At 40.3% G+C, this 13,285-nt stretch overlaps 1 protein-coding gene across 1 annotated transcript in view; it reads right to left on the reverse strand.

Annotated features, from left to right (window-relative positions):
• CSMD2 (CUB and Sushi multiple domains 2) overlaps positions 1 to 13,285 on the reverse strand; it is a 1,088,526-nt gene that overhangs the window by 190,979 nt on the left and 884,262 nt on the right. The window contains exons 21-25 of the mRNA XM_044285154.1: positions 11,856 to 12,044; positions 9,691 to 9,860; positions 9,285 to 9,441; positions 6,767 to 6,958; positions 3,971 to 4,097 (exon numbers count right to left, since the gene is read on the reverse strand). Coding sequence (XP_044141089.1) covers positions 3,971 to 4,097; positions 6,767 to 6,958; positions 9,285 to 9,441; positions 9,691 to 9,860; positions 11,856 to 12,044 — 835 coding nt within the window. The remainder of the gene's footprint in view (positions 1 to 3,970; positions 4,098 to 6,766; positions 6,959 to 9,284; positions 9,442 to 9,690; positions 9,861 to 11,855; positions 12,045 to 13,285) is intronic.

The raw sequence follows: 13,285 nt of genomic DNA on the forward strand, positions 1-13,285 counted from the left end.
AATATGTCATGCATGGTTTCTTTACATTTTACATAAGAGTCTCTTTAAAATACTGTAAAATAAAGATACCCTTATGCACAGGTTGCATCTGGTTTTGCAGCTTAGCCCCAGCCACTTGGATGGGGCAAAGATGCAATATCAGACATAACCTATTGCTGAGAGTAATGTTGGCAACCACGATCCTGACTGGGGATGAGGGTTAACATTTGGATAGGGTTAGTTAAATTAGTAACTTAGTAACCACAGAAATTTCACTGAACGACTAGGTTTTAGGGCTGTTTTTTACATGAGCGGATGCCGTGCATGACATCCGCTGCGTGAATAACAGCCAAGATCCGATGCGGACGGCAGAAGCACGGAGCATTAAAGGGTTTCTACCACTTAGGTGTCACATATTTAGCTGTCAGACACTAGCGATCCGCTAGTGTCTGCTCTGGCCAACCATCCTAATATAATTGCTTTTGGGCCGGTGGTTTGGCTAAAAAAACTACTTTTATTAATATGCTAATGAGCCTCTAGGTGCTATGGGGGCGTCATTAGCACCTAGAGGCTCCGTCTACCTTCAGAAACTGCCGCCGCCGAGCGCGTCCCTCCAGCCCGCCCATCTCCTCCTGAATGCGATCCTCCTTGTGAGCGTATGTATTCTGCGCATGCGCAGTGAATGTCTGACCGCTTCCTTGCTCAGACATCTCCACTGCGCCTGCGCGATGACGCCATAGTGCTCCGAGGAACAGGTGCAGTGGAGATGTCTGAGCAGGGAAGCTGTCAGACATTTACTGCGCATGCGCCGAATACAGGCGCTCACAAGGAGGATCGCATTCAGGAGGAGATGGGCGGGCTGGAGGGACGCGCTGGGCGGCGGCAGTTTCTGAAGGTAGACGGAGCCTCTAGGTGCTAATGACGCCCCCATAGCACCTAGAGGCTCATTAGCATATTAATAAAAGTAGTTTTTTTAGCCAAACCACCGGCCCAAAAGCAATTATATTAGGATGGTTGGCCAGAGCAGACACTAGCGGATCGCTAGTGTCTGACAGCTAAATATGTGACACCTAAGTGGTAGAAACCCTTTAACATTATTGATAATGCTCCGTGCCTCTCTGTGATCTCTTTACTACGAAATCACAGTGAGATAAAGTTGTCACTGTGATTTCGTAGTAAAGAGATCACAGAGAGGCACGGAGCATTATCAATCATGTTACTGCTCCGTGTCTCTGCAGTCTGCATCGGGTCTTGGCTGTCATTCACGGAGCGGATGTCACGCACGGCATCCGCTCGTGTGAAACAGCCCTTAGTGTTCTCAAAAGAATAAATAGCTGTCATCCTAAAAACGGAAGACCCCCCAAGGCAGTTAGAGTTAGTCCAGTAGAGAGGAGAGTGAACAGACATTTGCGGCATATCACTAGGATTTTTCACAAATATCACCTCCTATCTGTGAAACGGGCCCCCCAAAGTGAAGGGAAAACGCTGCACAAGCACGGCTACCCTCATTTCACCTCCGTGACAGTTTTGGCTCAGCTAATTCAGTTGGTCCCTAGCAGAGAATGGAGAAGTGGCCATGCTTGCGTGGCATGCTCTTCAGTTAAAGCTACAGGACTTCCAAAGATAGCCAAGCATGGTTGCTCGGCTGTTTTAAGGAGCCCCATAGCAGTGAATGGAGAGGACAACGTACATGCATGGCATGCTGTCCTTCACTTAGGAGATCTCTTTCTGGAGATAAGAGAGGGTCCAGAGGTGTAACTCACCTGTTCTCCTGGGGGTCCAAGAGGTTGGCTCTAACAGTGATTTCCTTCCCTCCGGGTGTATGACCTTGCAATTTTCTATTTTTGCGTTTTTGTTTTTTACTCCTTTCTTTCCCGGAGACATAATTTTTATATTTTTCCATTCACATAGCTGTAAGAGGGCTTGTTTTTTGCAGGACAATTAGTACTTTCTGATGGCTCCATTTGCTATTGCATAGGCAGTTAGGAAAAAATTCCAAATGGGATGAAATTGGAAAAAAAAAATACCGCTGCAATACTAACCTAAGGGTTTATGTGGTTTTAAAGAAAAAAGAAAAAAAAAAAACATTTTCAAATACTCTACTCGTGGCTTCTGAGTTAACAAAATAGTGTCTGGAGGACCCTCATCTGCCAGAGCAAAGATTGGTTACAAAGAGCATCAACCAAGAACTGGCACAACCATGCATTACATGGACAGCCCATTGATTTCAATGAGAATGTTAAGAGTTGAACTGCTGCCAGAATTTGATCAACGTATCATTAAGGAACAAGCCCTTTAAAGAATAGCATGAAGTTACCACTGATAATTCTGTCATTTAACAATTACATGTTGAAATATAATCTCTTGTTCTGATTAACAGTATATTTCAGTCATTTTTTTCAGCCATATTTTTTCTGTTAGGAAGTGATGTTTGACTAAATAAGAGCATAAGTCACCACAAATGGAAAGATAAGGATACCGTACTATCTGTACTTATATCTTTTTGCATATGTTACAATACAGTACTGAAATGGCCACCTACTGTAGGTGTCTGATGGGTTGCCTGCTATGCATTGGCCAGAATGATGATGGCTTGTGTGACCACTGTCTTATCCACTTCTACTGGACTGTTGAATACAGTTCTCCCATAGTAATGAAGTGGAGCGGTAGTCAAGGATGAGCACCACTTCATTCAAATAGGAGGATTGGGCACCCCAGTTGTTGTGACCACCTAAACAACCACTTTTGTGAGACTGTCAAGTACAGAGCTCAGTTATCTCCGCCAGTCTCACAGAATTGAATGGAACAGTTGTCATGCATGAGCACCACTCCATTCACACATTTGTTACCCCAGTTCTCCAACTACCCAACCACCTCTGTGGGACTACCGAGTCCATCACTTTTGTGGGATTGGCGAGTAGTTTTCTCAATCGTTTATAAAGAAGTTATTGTAGCGGTGACCACACATGCACACAGGGCTCAGGGATCCCAGTTCTCATGATCGGTGGGAGTCCTAGCAGCCAGATTCCCAGGGACTATACACTTATCACCTAGGTTGTGGCTTGGTGATACATGTTGTTTGTAAGCCAACCCCTCTAATAATTTAGAAGGGAGAAGTGAAGTCCTCATAGTAGCAAGAATTTCTGTTTTCTTCTAGTAATAGTACACAATATGCTTGTGTTATGTCACACCATTGATTGGCATGAATGTTTCCAGCCTTCTGGGTCAACAATGCTTATTTCATTTTTCATTTGTAAAGTTTTAAAATTATGACAAACAATAACAATAAAACATTCAAGACAATTTAGCAGCAGAAAAGGACATTAAACATGCAGAGGAAAATACTGACAATCTGACAAGTTGCTTAACATGGTGTTTGACAGGAACATACTGCAAAAAAGGTTACAACTGCTAAAGGTCAGTGTGGATGCAGTACGGGCAGGGAGTTCACCATATTCATAGAGCTAGAGCACCTCCAGCAGTTACTAATAAGATCACCAAAAGGTATAAGAGAACGGCCATAGGGTCTGATGCAGTTTTAGAATCTGAGTCGCGTCTTTAATTTATACAGTCTTATTTTATGATCCACACCTGAATTTGTCTTCCAAAACTGCATCAGGAGACCTGATGGTGTGGCCGTACCTTAACAATGGCACATTTTACACACCACCCACATGCATTTATCAGGACAGCTGGAGAATTTTGAGCATGACGCAGAAATAATGAAAAGTTTCATACTCAAATTTCCACCACTTGAATAAATCATAATTTCTTCTTTCACTTCAACAAGCTTCTCAATATTCTAAATGAGAAATCAGCATTATAACTTTTTTAGTGTCATCTAATGAGGGGATAGATACACAGTAGGACAGCAGAGGACAGTGGATAGTGCACTCCTTCTTTTTACATTTCACTAGGACACATACCAGCATTCTTTTCCTTTGAATTCTCAATTATCATATATTGTATATGTACAATATCCTCTACTCACCCAATAGTGCAGCCAGCATCAGCCTCAATAATCCACACACAATTAAGATTGTGATCATAGGGTGCAGGATACCCCGGGGACAATACTCTGCCCATCTTCTCTCCACGGATATGACCTCCGCACTCAGCTACAAAGAAAAAGACAGTGCAGCTGTAGCAGCTATATAATAGGTATTACTATTTAAGCAAATGCAGGTTATCATTGTATTCTGCTTGCAATCATTCCATAGCATCCTTCAGTGCTTACTTCCTGTGGATAGAAATCTGTCCTGGTGATGTGATGGACACACATATACTAGGATTGTTACCATTATAGCATGTGTATCAGAGCTCTACCTTGAAACGTCATTGTGAATGGCCGATGGGTTTTGAGCTTACTGTGTAGCCAATGCAGTTCTAATAGTAAATATGATGCAGCGTGCGGTACATGGCCGCAAGGTGGCACCCATAAAATGGTCCTTCCATGTGACCGTACCCTAAAGTTTCCCATTTATTGACTGCAAACAGCATATTAGAAAATTGGATGACTTTTCATTATACAGGTCCTTCTAAAAAAATTAGCATATTGTGATAAAGTTCATTATTTTCTGTAATGTACTGATAAACATTAGACTTTCATATATTTTAGATTCATTACACATCAACTGAAGTAGTTCAAGCCTTTTATTGTTTTAATATTGATGATTTTGGCATACAGCTCATGAAAACCCAAATTTCCTATCTCAAAAAATTTGCATATTTCATCCAACCAATAAAAGAAAAGTGTTTTTAATACAAAAAAAGTCAACCTTCAAATAATGATGTTCAGTTATGCACTCAATACTTGGTCGGGAATCCTTTTGCAGAAATGACTGCTTCAATGCGGCGTGGCATGGAGGCAATCAGCCTGTGGCACTGGTGAGGTGTTATGGAGGCCCAGGATGCTTCGATAGCGGCCTTAAGCTCATCCAGAGTGTTGGGTCTTGCGTCTCTCAACTTTCTCTTCCCAATATCCCACAGATTCTCTATGGGGTTCAGGTCAGGAGAGTTGGCAGGCCAATTGAGCACAGTAATACCATGGTCAGTAAAACATTTACCAGTGGTTTTGGCACTGTGAGCAGGTGCCAGGTCGTGCTGAAAAATGAAATCTTCATCTCCATAAAGCTTTTCAGCAGATGGAAGCATGAAGTGCTCCAAAATCTCCTGATAGCTAGCTGCATTGACCCTGCCCTTGATAAAACACAGTGGACCAACACCAGCAGCTGACATGGCACCCCAGACCATCACTGACTGTGGGTACTTGACACTGGACTTCAGGCATTTTGGCATTTCCCTCTCCCCAGTCTTCCTCCAGACTCTGGCACCTTGATTTCCGAATGACATGCAAAATTTGCTTTCAGTCCAGTGCTGCTTCTCTGTAGCCCAGGTCAGGCGCTTCTGCCGCTGTTTCTGGTTCAAAAGTGGCTTGACCTGGGGAATGTGGCACCTGTAGCCCATTTCCTGCACACGCCTGTACACGGTGGCTCTGGATGTTTCTACTCCAGACTCAGTCCACTGCTTCCGCAGGTCCCCCAAGGTCTGGAATCGGTCCTTCTCCACAATCTTTCTCATGGTCCGGTCACCTCTTCTCGTTGTGCAGCGTTTTCTGCCACACTTTTTACATCCCACAGACTTCCCACTGAGGTGCCTTGATACAGCACTCTGGGAACAGCCTATTCGTTCAGAAATGTCTTTCTGTGTCTTACCCTCTTGCTTGAGGGTGTCAATGATGGCCTTCTGGACAGCAGTCAGGTCGGCAGTCTTACCCATGATTGCGGTTTTGAGTAATGAACCAGGCTGGGAGTTTTTAAAAGCCTCAGGAATCTTTTGCAGGTGTTTACAGTTAATTAGTTGATTCAGATGATTAGGTTAATAGCTCGTTTAGACAACCTTTTCATGATATGCTAATTTTTTGAGATAGGAATTTTGGCTTTTCATGAGCTGTATGCCAAAATCATCAATATTAAAACAATAAAAGGCTTGAACTACTTCAGTTGGTGTCTAATGAATCTAAAATATATGAAAGTCTAATGTTAATCAGTACATTACAGAAAATAATGAACTTTATCACAATATGCTAATTTTTTTAGAAGGACCTGTACAAAGAATAACCTTTATTTGCTGAAACCATAATACATCTTCATTCCTTTGGTCAGTCTAATGGATTGGGATAAATCACTAACTCACTCACTTTTCCCCTGAGGTTGGACTGGACCCAATCCTTTGGGACCCCTGAGAAAGGGTGGGGCTCCAGTCTCCCATCCCTAGCACAAGTAGCCCATGGCACAGTAGACTGATTTCACTGCATACCAAGAAGCAGCTTAAAACATCCCAACCAGCCTATGCGCCCATATAAATAGTGGGTAGTGTATTTAGGAGTCTACTCAGTATGTTATTATAGATGTATCAGGGGACTGAGATGACCTCTAAGTACAGAGCCAGGCTCGCCAGAGTCCTGCCTTCTCAAACTGGCTGTATACCACTGTGAGGGCAGTTATTATTTGAATGAAAAGTTTCTCTACATAATTTAAATAGAATTCTACTAGCAAGCCTCCCCCCCACCACATTTTTTTGCTAGAAAAATGGTTAGCGGGCAACTTCATAAACACGACACTCAATCTAAACTTCATTCTTTACAATATACTGTAATTATGGTAGAAAACACAGTTGCATTGATAAACATACCCTACTTAGAACTGCTACACTTTGATTTCTAACTACAATAAAAGGGTAAAAATTAAGTCAGAATTAATCTTGATAATGAAGTAAAATTCCATACCTATGCATAAGGGGAGAGGCTGGTCCCAGACTCTGCGCTCTCCTGTCAAGCACACTAACACCCGACTGCCACGTAAGCTGTATCCAGGATCACAGCTGAAAGAAACAGAACTTCCCGCGAAATGCCCCTCGTCTTTGTCCTTGTAGCCATACAGTGGTGTCCCTGGGTCCTCACATTTAATCAACTCAAAACCTGCAGAGTCAAGACAATGATATTAAGGGAAGACATAATAATGCTCCAGTACTGACCAATCTGCCCACGGCACTGTCACTTTGTCAGCTGGCGGATAATTACAATTAGTGCCAAGTTTAGAGGCATTAAGAAATGTCGGAGATGCTCGACAGTCTTGTCACTATGTCTTCAGAGACAGCTACGAGGGACGCTAGCAGATTGCATACTGTTATACTCTACCAAGTGATTTAAAATCACAGATAAACCATGTGATAAAAGTACTGGCAGAATTAATACATAGGACAGCTGCGTAATAATAAGTCATGGTCATTTGCTATCTTAGCACTGGAGAAATAGGCCCCCAGCCTTTCATTTAACAAGCAATTAGCTCCTGGTTTGTAATATATGCGTTACTATTCTCAGCCTCATGGATTGTTGTAGAGAAGAGCAGCATTTCTTGAAAAGAATGGCTAATGGGAGAATGTGGTGGCAACCTGTTTTGGGTCACCCTGGTCGGTAGGCCCCCCGCTTCAGCTTTTTATGACTTCCTAGTAAGTTTTCAGCCCCAGTAACTGAGACTTTGCTTTGAATTGTACATTATATTACATGAATATTTTATCTGGAACATTTGAGACTTCACAACTTTTTCACTAGATAAATGTTAAGGTTAATAATGTATATTTAAGCAGGATTTTGTTTACACTCTAATGGGGGCCTTCTGTGATTCCTTAGCTGATTCTTAGACATCTTCAAGTAAAATAACATATTTACATATTTTTAATCATGCAGTGAAAAGAGTTTAATGCAATTCAGTTGCCAAGCAAGTGTTTGAATGTGCTACTGAATTTCTGTATGTTAATCTTTTTCGACAGTAGCTCATGCATTTGATATCTGCATTGTACTGCACTGGAAAATCTAGTATTTGTCTGTGCTGTGTACAGAAATAGGAATATGACAGGATCTGTGTGATCTGACACATTTTGATCCCATAATGAGGCTGCTTATTAGTAACCGCCACAAAGGACAACGTGCTTGCTTCTACCAATATCCTCTTCAAAAGACGGCCGGTAATGAGACAAACCTCAAATGGCTGCCTCGTCTCTCATATGGACATTTACAATTAGCTACAGCATCTGGGAGAACATCTTTTAACCAAAAGGCCTGTCAGTCTCTTGATGTGATTAGAAGAAGCGGTCATCAGTAGAAGTGTCAAAAGTGGTGTAGAATAAAAATAAATAAAAAAAACAAGCAACTGGGCTTAGGAACTGAGATGCAACTATGTATAATGTTTGGTGGGAGGTGAAGGTCATTGGATTGATAATACTCAAAAGATTGAGAATATAAATTATTAAAGCTGTTTTCAGGATAAAAGATAAGTGTCTGATCAATAGTGGTCCAACCGATGAGACCCCCACTGATCAAAAGAACAAAAGTCTGTGATTCATAATGTCAATGCATTACTACCACTCCTTATACTCCTATGGGACTGCCAGAGATATATATACACAAAGACACACAAATATATATGTTCCTGCTTCAGTTTCACTTTGTGGTCAACAGTTGGTACACACAGCCAAAATTCCATGTATGTCGGTAGTACTGTGTATCATTTTAGTCCAATATGAAAGTGTACAGTTCCTTTGAAGGACATTATCAAGACAAAATGAGTACGGCCACATGGTCAGATTTCCTATTGCAGTTTTGGAAGCCAAAATCAAGGGTGGATAATAAAAGGAGAGAAAGTATAAAGGACAGATATGACTTCCTCTTTTTTTAATTCACTTCTGGTTTTGGCTTTCAAGACTGCATCAGGAAACCTGACTGTGTGGTTGTAGCCAAACACCTGATAACAATTGCAGGTTTAGGAAACCCATTTTCAGATACCCTTTTAATAAAATATGAGTAGGGGGAATTCCCTGTTCGGGGCCCACATTTATTAACTTCTTATTACTCAAATTGCCCATTGATTTATTTAAATGGGAGGCTGTGTAAAGCTTTATTTCTACTGTGGTGGCGCTGCAAGGAAATTTTGCAATTACTACCGAGTTATCCAACAGTTTACAGCAGATTATTTGAGGTCCCACATGTGGAACATCCTGAATTCAACTTGCCTAGGGGAAACCCTTCAAATTTACAAGTATTAATCCAACTCAAACAAATGTTAGAAGTACAGTTAGCTTTCATCAATGCTAATGTTAATAGATATTGAAATAGTCACAGCATTGTTAGGAACCAGACCTGAACAGTAAGACAGAGACCACATCGAGGATAGCATAAAGGATGTAATAGGTTCACTTTAAGATAGTATTAGCCTTTAGGAAATGAATTTCATCTTATGCAGACTTACTGGAATAATACAGTTCAAATCCTTTACTGGTATTCTCTGCATTAGTAATGAACTCCAACCACAGCGCACTAGAGGTGCTGTTTAGGCTCCTTCCCAGCATCTCCGAAAGACTAAACTTGCCAAGAAGTCGAGCAGAATTATTGTGCCCATCATAGACCTAGAGAATGGGAAAATACAATGTAGTGATGTATGATCATACCCAACTTCATCCCTAACCTATTATTCTATTGATTAATAGTCATCGTATTGTAAGACACATTTTCTGATGGGAATGCCATAGGTCAAATATTGAGGGATGTATTAAAAATGGGAAGCCATCAAAAGATGAAGTCAAACATTGCTATTTATACCCTATATACATCAGGACTAATAATGGATATAGTATGTAGATAAAGAAATGCAAGACCTTTAGGTAGTCTCCAGGTGCAAGGTCAAATGACCGAGCTCTCAGCTGTACACCTTTCCCAGGTTGGCTCTGGATTGAGTAGATGCACTCATGGTGGTTGCTGTAATTGGCTGGGTAGTTGGGAGACAACAAGACACCCTGCGTTCCAGTGACTGATGCGCCGCACTCAGCTGAAATATAAAAGGGGGCAAGGAGTTAAGATCTACAAAATAGTCTATTATCTTTAGTAATGGGGGTGGGTACCTCAATAACTATATATCTATAGAGTATCTATCTATCTATCTATCTATCTATCTATCTATCTATCTAACTACATAGCTATCTATCTATCTATCTATCGATCTATCATCTTAAACGAGTCAACATGAATATCACTCGTTCCACAAGTCCTTAACTAGTGCTTCAATCCAAACACTACCAAATTATACCATGCCCATAAAGAATACAATGCAAAAATATGCAGTTGGTTGGTGTAAAAATTACTAGCATGGCCCTATTAACTAAAAGATATCTTGCTCCTCATTACACAACTATAAAAGACTGACTGGAAACTAAGCACACTTTCATCTTCAATGAAATATTGAACTCCTTTGATGTAAGCAGTGGAGACTACAACGCAATTTTCAACCAAGAATGAAATACAGTACACACCATTGATGAAATGTTTATAGAGTTTTCTAAAGTTACTGGAAATCTTGCCACCATATTTGCGACTGAGTTATAAGTTACCATTTCTTTCTATACCTGCCATAGCACACACTATATTCCATCAGTTGTACTGTAATGTTATGCAAATTTCAATTTCCACCGCTGAATTTCATGTATTTTTCTAATTTTGGCATTAATCATGTAGTCTATATATCACTTGGGATCACACTTGAAAATGTCAGGTTGGTAGTTCTGAAACCAGCCCCACGAGATATGAATTACTCAAAATGTTAGTTTTTTTTGTTAAAATAACATTAAGATTATTTTGTACAAAATTACAGATTATACCTAGACTAGGATGCATTAGAGGCTTTGTATGTGTTAATAGGTATATCTCTGAGTCCAATATCTCTGAAGTGCTGAGTCCATTTCCTCAGATATGTGCTATGTTGGCACTATTAGCTAGCAAGCCATAAAAGCCATAAATGTCTACATATATAATGTCATTACCAGCACTAGAGATTAGCTAAGTTTTGAAAAATTCGATTTGACAGCTTTACTGAAGTTTGACAAAAAATATGATTTGTACTTAATTTCTTTTTGCAAATTGCTATGTTAAAAACGTATTCAGCCTATCAGTCAATGGGACTATTTTTAACAGCTGCTTAGACAGAACTGCACAGTCTAATGGGCATTAAAAATGGTAATACAAAAGTGCAATATGGCCTTTTGAGTTTCAAAAAAAAAATCACTCACCACATGATCATGCTCAAAGAGCGCGGTGACTTCGTCACTCTCAGAGCAGATCCTTCAGCAGGTCTTTTCCACTCAAGAGAAGAGCGGACTGGCTCTGAGAGAGCAAGTGGATGAGGTGAGTATTTTTTTTTTCCAGTTCTTTTTAAGACATTTCTAGCCTCCATTTAAGGAAAAATGATTCGTTACCACGAAGAGTGAGGACATTCGGCTTCATGATGAATCAAATGTTTCCTAAAATTCGAATCAAATTCCACTTCCAATGCTTCGATTTGCTTAACACTAATCAGCACGCAGAAAAATGTAATGTAAAATCTAAGCTTTTTTTCTGTCTGGTCTTTGTCACCAACTAAATGAGTTCATTATTTTTTTTTAAAGCCTTCTTTGTGTAAAATCTAAACATACTTTAGCTCTCAGTGTCACCATAAAAAGTTTAGCTAAGCCAGGCTCCTACTATTATGAAGAACTTTCAGTAAAATTACATCAACTGAAAGCATGACCAATAACCAATTACTATTCTAAAAGAATACTGACAGCAGGAACACAATAAAAACAGCACAATGCTGACAACCAATGAGAATTCATACAAAGTAGCACAAGCAACTAAACTACAACTACATACCTCAAGTATGAAGCATCTAAACACAAACATCTGTATTCTGGTATTACCTAGTATAATGCTAAAATCTTTTGAAGTTGGACATGATATCCTTTACTTATTACACAAGGGAGCCAAACAAAAATGAAAGCACAGGACCACCTACCAACACACCTTGGGAGAGGCGAACTCCACACACGCCGTCTACCTCCCAGGCAGGTGATACGAGAAGCTCCTTCCAAACGGTATCCAGGGAAGCAAGAGAATGTCAAAGAATCACCAACTCCAAACTGTAGACCCTTCCGGATGCTATAGGCTGGGACCTCAGGCTCATCACAGGGCTCCAGATCATACTCTATACATTGCAAAGAAAAACACATTACAAAGAATATTTAAGTGTTTCTATTTTGTAGACCTGAGGCATTGCTGAGTCATGTTTGTCATTTTACACCCCATTTTTTTCAATTATGTTTTATAGGACTACAGGTAAACCTAGATCGTTATATTAACTCATAAAACACCAGGAACAGACAATACAGCATCAAAAAGTTAAAGGACAGGTTTCATCTGGAGCTTTTTTCCATTTCATTAAGAGCAATTAACTTGTCCAACATATATAGCCCCCATTGAGATTTATGCACATTACTGGTCATTATATACCTGGAAAATATTTCTGTAAATGGCTAGGCTTTGGGTTGTTTAGTACAGAAAAAGCACAACTTGTACAATTCTAGAAAGCAGAAATTGCTGTCAGCCCTATAAAATAAATTATACATTGTAACTGGCAGGGACATATGATGAGAGAAGTGGATGCAGAGTATACAGAGCAGCAGTGTTACACACACAGCCTCTGGCAGAACATTTGTATCCGTCACAAAGAAATTAAGTATGAACATCAAGGAAGGATGAGACAGGCAGAGCTGACTAGAGGTCTTGTCTTCTCGCTCACTCAAGTACTGAAATCAGGATTACTATGAATGTTGTTGTCAAACCCCTTCACTGCCACAATATAATTGCACTACTTTTTACAGTTCTTACTCTCGTGAACAAGAAGCTTGAGGAAGAGATTTCAGCTGTACAAGACACAGGACATGATTTCATGCCCTCCCTTAAATCAAGTCCTCGGGCAAAAAAACATTGTCTTGTAGAATTCTTTGACAGGCTCTTTCCCTAAGTACTACATTGCCCAACCACATTAACCTGGATTCAAAACCACTGATGAGCGGCAGGGGCTATATTCGAATTTGCGATATTTCACAAATATTTGGGCAAATATTTGTCATATATTCGCGAATTCGAGATTTTGTTGATTGCAAAAAATCGGCAATGTAATATTCGCGTAATGCACGTGAAATACAGATGTGGGTCACTTTTGCTACATTTTCCAAGCTGCTAGAAGTTTCCTGAGACTGGAGAGAATGGTTAGCACCGCAGAACATTACAATAGCTTTATTTGCTGATAGAGTGCTCCAATATATTCGCGATTGTGCTAATCAGCACTAATCATGCAAATATTTTGGAGCAATACGTGAAACTTCACATTTTAGCAGGTCTGCATGTATGTATGGACAGCAGAACCTATCACACTACCTAATG

Source organism: Bufo gargarizans, chromosome 3 (assembly GCF_014858855.1).
Source record: "Bufo gargarizans isolate SCDJY-AF-19 chromosome 3, ASM1485885v1, whole genome shotgun sequence".
NCBI lineage: Eukaryota > Metazoa > Chordata > Amphibia > Anura > Bufonidae > Bufo > Bufo gargarizans.